We start from the raw sequence: 9,464 nt of genomic DNA, 5'->3' as shown, positions 1-9,464 counted from the left end.
AAAAAACTATTGCCTATTGTACAATAGGTACTATCTTTCTGGTACGATTACCCATCTCATTGTTAGAGTAAAGTTGCAAAGTACTCTAAAGATACTGCTTATTGTTCGACTTCAAACTAAAAATACTAAAAACGATTTTAAATACACAGTCATAGCTATATCAGTTCTAAAAGAATAAAATAACTATGCAAAAAAATGTAAAATTGGGTATTAAAATTATATGTAATTAAATCCTGCGGGAAAGAATTACTCGCCAAACAACCTAATAGAATAAATATATATTTTGTTAACGGAACGCACATATATTATAAGAAATTAAACTAATGCGAAATACATATAAATTATAATACAAAAAATATACAAATATTCTAATTACATCAGAATGTTATCAAAGCAGCTGATAATTTTCAGTCCATTCTTTATTTATTGAATCATAAATTAATTTCATACCAGAACAATAGTCATTACGCAGTTTCTCATCAAATGGGCCCTGTAAAATTACAATAATATAATTAATATTATATGTATTAACATTTATTAGTATTAAAGATTATAATGTCAATGCTCACGTTAATAGAACCATTAATAGTAGACAATATTCGATATAAGAAGTGACTCTCTTGACGATATTAACGCAAATTGTAATTTATACATATCATATTTAAACCGATTTATTTTCATGGGTTGACTTTATCTGCACACGAATTAATCAATCACCAAAGCTTTCCATCTTTATTTATTTCAATCCCGAGAAGAGTCACAACACTGCTGAGTTTAACTGAATATCCGCGACTCGAAATAAACTCAAAAAAGTACAATTTTAAATACTTACTGTAGGGATACCTAGATGGTTGCACATGATATAAACTAGATCGAGAGGATGGATAATAACTAGACCTTAAAGGCGGATGCCCATAACCAGAAGCATGAGCTGGCATGTATCTCGGAGGAGCTGCCATCCTCGGTAACGAGTAAGGGGGCATAATCATAGGCGCCATTGGCTGGCAGTATAATTCCTATCAGAATAAATTCAAGTTTTTTTACATGTACCATTCACACATCATCTTTGCCCACTTTCAGAAATGTTATGTCTAATTCGATGTTAGTAAATTATGCATTGAGGAATTATTTGTTAGTGGTACCCCGACATACGAGATTGATTCTTAACTACGCTCGTATGTCGAGTCGCTCGCATCTAAAAGCGATTTTTCACATATAAATACATTGAAATTCGTTGCAGCACGTTGGTTTAAATAAAGTTACTATATAATAAGTAACTTCCCAAAGGAGAAGTTTATGTTCTCATCAATAAATCCGATTCGCTAATTTTATGTTTTGTCGACGTTTCAAGCCGTTCTGAATCGAATGAGACCAAATTTGAAAAAAGTATGTGTGTGTGTGAACAGATTTTTTGCCGTAATTCGCCGTTTTCTCAAAAACGGCTACACCGATTTCAAAAATTTAAAAGCCATTCGATATATCTCGATGAGTACTAGCGTTTATCAATTTTGCGCGACGATCAGCCAAGCCGTTTCTTTGTAAATAGCAGTGAAAAAATTTTCGTCCAAGTTTTAGTCCGCAATTCTGAATCAATTTTGGGAATTTAAAAACCGCTCGAAAGATATTGGTTGGGAATGATACTGATTAATTAGTTTAAGGTAAAAATTTACCGAGCCGTTTTCTTGAAATTACCTTTTGAACATATTTTTTGACGATTTTTATGAACCTTTTCTGGCAATAGATATTTTGGTCTTTACTCTCTAAGTTCGTATCTCAAATTTTGCTTGCATTTCGAAGCAACGAATTGCTCCCTTGGCGGCTCGTATCTCGAAACGATCGCATGTCGGGGTACCATTGTAGTTGCATTTAATATATTACATAAGAAAACAGATGTCAGCCAATATCTCATGTGCATAAATATAAATTAAGCGTTTCCTTGAAAAACGTTTTAAATCGAATTTTACCTCTCTGTAACCATGGTAACCATGAGGAGCAGGATATGAAGGTTCTACATAAGGTGGTCGTTCTCTTATCCTTTCATATCTCATCACGCTCCAATCCCTATCATAAGATCGACTTCCTCTTGATCTTGAAATTGATCTCGTCCTGGACCTCCTATATCGATACCTACTTTCACTTTCTACATACTTTCTTGACGGAGATCTGATAATTAAATGAATAAAAGAAATTATTTATTAATTTCTATAAAACAACAAATAAATTGAATAAAGGTTGAAATTATTTACCTAGAGGGATACCTATAATGAGATTTTGATCGAATCTCCTTTAGAATTCTGAAAAAAAAAATTATGAAAAAAAATTATATAATTATAAGCACTAAGATTATTATATTGTGTTATTAATACTGTTTAAGAATAATTACTTCTCATAACGTTTTCTTTCTTCCCGTAACCTATCTTTCTCTCTTTGAGGATCTACATAATAAGAATCCTCTTCCTCAGGAGTTCTTTTTCTAGTTGGTGATCTAGTCCTTTTATGAGATGCTCTTCTATTATCGAGTGACCTACTCCTTCTTTCAGAACCTCGACTACGGCGATAATTGCCTCGAGAAGGAGACCTGGACCTAGATCTTGTTTTTCTTCTAAAAATGGTTATATGATGAACATAAATTTAGTACGGTTGGTATTTTAAATAAATAAAATAAATAAAAATACATAAAAAAGACATCTAATTACTTTTTTTACCTAAAAGTAATCAGTTTACACTAACGAACTAATATCTTTCGAATAGTTTTTGATTTTTTAAAATCGATTCGGTAGGATGAGCTTAAATGTGGACGAAAAGTTTAACACTTTTTTTCAAATTATAAAGAAACGGCTTGGCAGATCGTCGCACAAAACTGACAAACGATAGTCCTCACCGAAATACATCAAATGGCTTTTAAATTTCTGAAATCGGTTAAGGCGTTTTTGAGAAAACTTCGATCAAAGACTTCATTTGACAAATGTCAATAAAACGATACCAATTTTTGCAAACTTTGACGAATTTGTAAAGCTAAACGAGTTGTCGTAGGGCCGTAATATTTTAGTATGACCTAGAAAACTATGGTATCTACCGTCAAAAAAAAAATCATAAAAATCGTCGAATTTTATTTTTTTAAACTTTATTACAAGAAAACGGCCCGGCCGATCTTTACCAAAGACTAATCAGCACGATTCCCAACAAATATCAATCGAATGGTTTTTGAATTTTCAGAATCGATTCAGAATTGCGGGCTAAAACGTGGACGAAAATTTTTTCACTTTTCTGCAATTTACAAAGAAACGGCCCGGCCGATCGCCGCACAAAACTCAGAAACGATAGTCCTCATCAAGATACATCAAATGGCTTTTAAATTTTAGAAATCGGTCCAGCCGTTTTTGGAGAAAACGTCGATTTACGGCAAAAAATCTGTTCACACACACACACACACATACTTTTTCCAAATTTGGTCTCATTCAATTCAGAATGGCTTGAAACGTCGAGAAAACATAAAATTAGCGAATCGGATTTTTTGATTGAAAACATAAACTTCTCCTTCGGGAAGTTAATAAAATAAATAAAAATACATACAAAAGACATCACACGATTCATAAACCATTTTCTCTATAAATTTATCAATCAAAGTTAACATAAAAAAAACCCACACACACACACTAACAATAGACGCAAGTTTATTACAACTTATAAATTTTAAGTCTTTTAATATACTCAAACATACACACTTAAGAATTATTTATTATAATTTTTAGTGAACAATAACTTACCTATCATATTTCCTAGCAATTCTATCCTTTTCCCGTTGTTCATCAACATAATAAGGACTTTTTTCTTTAAGATAATGTTTCTTAATTGCACTATTTTCAGGAGAGAGAGATCTGGAACGTCTGAAAGAAGATCCTTTTTAGTTACTAATAAACTTACTTAAATAATTTTTTAAAACTTGTATTAACCTTTTATGTCTCACTAAAGTTTTTGATTTATGTTTATAATCAACATCTACTGAGGGCGACCTAGATGACGAGTTCCTTCTTCTGTAATTCTTTGAATTCTGTCTTTCATTTTCATATTTGCTTCGCTAAAATTGCTCAGTGGTTAAACATTTATTCAATATTTGTATATAATTTAAATATAAAAACAAAACTAACTTTATACTTAGCATCATCAGAATCACTGCTGTTAAAATCTTGATTTACAACAATGTTGTCACGTGAAAATAACGGTTTTGATCCCTCACCTGTTTTCGAATTGTTAATTTTATTATAATAAAATATGAATATTACTTTTAATAACTAAAATTAAGATTCTAATTAAATATCAAAAACATGTAGATATGTATTTTAGAACATATATTAAGGTAACTTTGTTGCTTGTCGGTCCTTTTGTCTTCTTATATATTGAAATCACTTCAAGATGTTCTTTAATAAAGTTGAATCGGTTGAAACGATATGTATATTTAAAACACAATTTTCTTTGAACAATAACACAGTATATAAAAAGCTTTAGTAACCGATATGCATTAAACTAAACATAATAATTTAGCATAAACTAACACCAATTTTCACTATACTAATTATAAAACAAATAATTATTTACATCTGTACCTTCACACTATGAAGAATACTTGTTGATTGTAGATATTGATGTTGATTGTAGAAACGTGCTGTTGAGAGTTGAGTGTTGATTGAAGAATTTTACAATGTCTTCTTGAATTCCTTCGACTACAGATGAAAAAAAATATTATTTCTAATACAATATATATAGTAATATTAAAAACAAATCAAATAAATCATAAATAAGTAGATTACACACACACACACATATATATATATATATATATATATAATAAATAATAATAATAATAATAATAAATAAACGCTCACCTTAAAAACTTGTTCCCTCCATTTTAGTTGTTCTCATTGTCATTTGTTGTTGATTGTTGATTGCAGATTCTTTCACATTTTTATTATATTTATATTTTTAGGTTGATAGAATATTTGTTGAGAATATGTTATGTGGATTTTGATTGATATATTTCTACATATTCCAATAACACACATTAATAAAGAAAAGGAGATTTATAAACATGATATCGTAAGCAAGAATAAAGTATCTGTTGCAATATTTACAATTGAAAATCATAACCTCTTACATTTAATTCAATTTTTGCAGCCAAAATATTTGAAGGAGCTTATCACAAATTTTCTCAAATAATTTGTGAAAATTTATGTAAACAAAATATATGACTATTGTGAGATAAATCACACATCTTGCTTTCGATATGGTATAGTAATAAATAAATATTTGTACATTATGACATTGAATGCTGTCTTATTACATTATTTTATGAAGCATACCCTTTGATCTTACTACGACAACTTCTTCAGGCTTTATTGTCCTGTTTACAGGATCATGGGACCGCTGTCCCGGTGGAACATTCTGCTTAATATTTATTCGGAAAGACTTCTTTTGGTTCATTTTTAGCTTGTCTAAAATAAAATTAACAAAATTATTAAGTTATATAGAAGTACAATAAAGCAGCATCTCTATATATTTGATCAAAATAAATACCTTCATATATTATATTAGAAAATATTATATATGCCTAAATATATATATAACTCTAAAATAAACACAAGGAATGAAATTTTAAATAAAAAAGGTAAATTGATAATAATATAAACAACAATTAGCACTTTTCAATCATAAAAACTCTTGAAGAAACGTCGCAGCCATTTTGAAGGTTAGATAGATTTGACATAACTTCATATACAAAATTGTGGCGCCAAAGTCGCAAAATTTCAAATTCGTTTTATTTGAAAGATTACATTTAAAAGAAATTAAAAAAAAAATTTAGATATATTTATAATCACTATTAAATTATTAAATATATTGTCGATATTAACATCATAATTATATGTAATAATAATTTAAGGCGGATAATTTTGCTATTTAATATGTATAATGTCAGAGACAGCAATACATAAATCTATACATTGTATTAAAACATCCCCTATTATTCAATATTATATTGTAAGTTACTGTATTTTAAATTTAATTGTGGTTCATAAAGCACTACTGTATCATTATGGAAAATTTCCATAATAATCTGAGTTGAGAATAATAACTACTTTACTTTACTTTACTTTACTTTTTTTCATAAAGAAGCTTTTAGTAATGTCAGTAATAGTTGATAATAAATAAATTAACTTACTTATCAATAAAGATTAAATTGTTGTTGGTGTTGGCCTTCCACCTGATCAACCAGATATAATCTACATCAACTTTTTTTGCATATAAGTATATATTCATATGATAGTCTTTTATAATGTTGTTCATCATCTCTTGAACACCCGAATCTTTCTCATACCTCATTTCTGTAAAAGATATTAATGTAAATCCTACACATATACCTATTAATGTAAATTTATAAATAAATAATGCTGAAAAATTTATTATATTGTGCTAATTTCAGAAGTCAAAGATCGATTATTTAAGTTATACAAACAGAAGAATAAAAAATTATTACAATAGAAATTTAAATAGCATATTATATACTTGATAGGAATTATAAATTTAACTCTCTCCAAAATGCAAATTCAATTTAATAGAAATGGACTTAACTTCCAAAATGAATGGCTCGCATAAATCTTAATCCTGTATGATGATCACATGTTAATGTTGGAGTTCAGTTAATCTTCATATAAATATGAATTTAACATAATATATAGCCCCACCAGATAAGACAATTGAGTGACTGTATAAAAATAGGGCACGACATTTCATTTGCTCAACGGAGCTCTAAAAGTAAGATCTTATAGTACATATGTAAATAATGATAATAATATAACATATATTAAATATAATTATATAAGTGTATAAACAACAAAGTACATTAAGCCAACAGCATTTTTTGTCAATGTATATATTAATAAAGTCAATAAGTTATTATAAAACACATTAATTATATAAAATACAAGTTTCACAATAGTTATAAAAAATCTTTGTATACAAACTTTTAAAATAAATACATTGGCATTGTTTAACTGAATTTTACAAAAAAAATGTGCTAACAAATATATACATAACAAATAGCAAATGCTTTTTGGGAAATCACCATAAATTTAGATAAATTTTAACTTCATAAAGTATAGTTCAAATTTATATATATACAATATCCAGCAATTTTGAAATTAACAATAAATAGTTTGGTTTGTGATTGTGCAAATATTTACAAAAAAAAGTTTACTTTACAAAGTTAAAATTCTATAAAAAAAAAATATGTTTTTCGAGTTCTACATAATACTACATTGAGAAGGGTCCATCGTCTGAGACATTTGGCTTTGATCGAATTCTTGAGGTAAATTGAAATCACCTACTAATTCAACAGGAGGGTGACCTAATTCTTGCATCTGAAATAAATAGATATATGTAATTAACTGTATTATATATGCTTACAATATAATTATTTATACAATTTAGAAATCTGATCTGAAATTTACCTTTTGCATGAGGTCGAAAACTTTAAGAAATCTTTCCTTCTTTACTTCAGGCGCATCTTCTGGTTGCTCTTTTACAAGTTCTTCACATACCTCATTAATTAGGTCGAGTTGTTTTTGATACCTGCAACATTAAATTAAAAACACTTATTACATTACAATATTATTTCAAGAATATAAGTATAACCTCTCTAAATCTTCAGCTGATGTGCTGTCTTTATGTTCTTCAATCCATTTAGGGTACTTCGTCTTCAAATCTTCCATGCTAGGCAGTAAAACTTCCGGACTGAGTAAGCTCTGCATCATGGTCTGCATTACTGGTATAAAGCCATTGTCTGCAATCTAAAACAATATACAAATATTAATAATTATTATTTATTCATTTTGTGACAGATAGAACAACATACCCCATCCTCAGTACCCAAAGTTCCAAACATAGAAACCAAGTCTTCAGGCGAAAATGGCATTTGCAAATTTCAGCACCCGCATTAAGACCCTGGAAAATATTATTTAAATAATTATCAGAAAGACAATGATTGAATTGAATTGTGAGTTTGAGCAATATTCAAATAACAATTTAAGTAATATTGTTTAAATTAAATTTTCAATATAAATTACCTTCAATGTTTCAGCAATAGTATGTGCAAATTCACTGTCTACTGGTGGCATATTTGCAATATTTTCTGGCTGCATTGTAAATGCCGCTGCCTCTGCAAATAGTGTATAACTTAATACCATTACAATAAATAAATAAGACTTTTATATCTTGCCTTTTTTACAATAAATTATTTATAATTCATTTACCTGCCAATTTTTGTTTGATACTGTTATCAAATTCTTCAGTAGACATAGGGCTTACGCCTGCAGCTCCAAAAATATCAGCCATGTGACTTTCAAATTGTTCAGCCGCTTTCCTATCAAAATATTTAAAAATTATTGGGAATGTCATAAATACCAAACTATCATAGAATTTATATGTATTATCGAATTATTAGATTGAAATGCACCTTGCATGACAGGCAATATTAAATTAATTTGAAAAATATAAAATAATCGCACTAGTTAATGTACTTGTGAATAAAAAATGATTTATGATAAAAATTGATTCTTGACTTATGACAGAATAAGAATAAACCAACATTGGAATTGATTGCATAATACGAATATGAATTTATAAAAAAACATAAATTAAAGTGATTTTTACTTTTAATAATATTAACGATTTACTTTATGAATTCCTGTGACCACATATTTTCTGGAGTGATTTCAGGATTTCCTGCAATAGGTAGCTCTTGTTTTTCTTTGTCATCTTTAGCTGGCTGTTCCGCGGGTTTGGCAACTTTCTCAAAATCTTCTAATGCCGCTGAGCATTTGCAAAAAATATTTTTAAGTCAAATCAAATGACATAACTTAAATAAATTAAACAAAATATACAAATTTCAGCATGAATTGCATAACTTACTGTCCAACAGTTCATTTAAATCATTTTCTTCCGACGATGGCACTACTTTATCGCCTGCTTCTTGAGACATTTTAATAAAAATATTTTGATATAAAAAATTAAAAAAAACAAATTATGTAAAATATTTGCACTATGGATTATCACAGTTAAAACAAATCAAAATCTACTATTTGACAGGACAAGCAAAGGCTGCCACAGTTATAAAATTTAAGCATCGTTTGTCATTTCACATGATTCTCACATGTAGTAGCAGGCCGGGCAACGTCAAACATTTTTTGGATTTCAAAAATAGCCGCGAATGACAAGTTTGAAAATATTCGTAATGTATCTATATTTTTTAAAGCCATAATGGGAACGACGAAGGAGGCTAAATAACTTAAATATGATTAAAAAAAAAAAACAAATACTATAAGGATATAATAAAAATCATTCTTTATTAAACCAATTTATATTTTTTAATCAGAAATACTAACTTTTGATAGAACTTTATTATTCGATTATAT

The 9,464-nt window shown here is 28.5% G+C and overlaps 1 protein-coding gene and 1 pseudogene across 2 annotated transcripts; both read right to left on the bottom strand.

The window, feature by feature from the left end:
- Positions 1-400: 400 nt before the first annotated feature.
- Positions 401-5,629, bottom strand: LOC113369389 (protein SON-like). 2 transcript variants are annotated; one of them, XM_026610149.1, is made up of 10 exons: positions 5,572-5,629; positions 5,358-5,489; positions 4,149-4,237; positions 3,954-4,078; positions 3,768-3,887; positions 2,384-2,602; positions 2,247-2,294; positions 1,965-2,163; positions 833-1,016; positions 401-490 (listed from the first exon to the last, which is right to left on the bottom strand). In XM_026610149.1, the coding sequence occupies exons 2-10, from the start codon at positions 5,476-5,478 to the stop codon at positions 480-482; spliced, it is 1,116 nt and encodes a 371-aa protein (XP_026465934.1). In that variant the 5' UTR covers positions 5,479-5,489; positions 5,572-5,629; the 3' UTR covers positions 401-479. The 2 variants fall into 2 exon arrangements, with proteins under 2 accessions (XP_026465934.1, XP_026465935.1); XM_026610150.1 differs by having other exon boundaries at positions 3,768-3,878.
- A 1,458-nt stretch (positions 5,630-7,087) lies between these two features.
- Positions 7,088-9,151, bottom strand: LOC113369388 (annotated as a pseudogene).
- Between the last annotated feature and the right edge of the window lie 313 nt (positions 9,152-9,464).

Source organism: Ctenocephalides felis, unplaced genomic scaffold (assembly GCF_003426905.1).
Source record: "Ctenocephalides felis isolate EL2017-DRISC unplaced genomic scaffold, ASM342690v1 CF-g0.4_SCAFFOLD_01302, whole genome shotgun sequence".
Lineage (NCBI taxonomy): Eukaryota > Metazoa > Arthropoda > Insecta > Siphonaptera > Pulicidae > Ctenocephalides > Ctenocephalides felis.
Note: the sequence above shows the minus strand (reverse complement) of the source record. Positions and strands in the feature narration are given on the sequence as shown.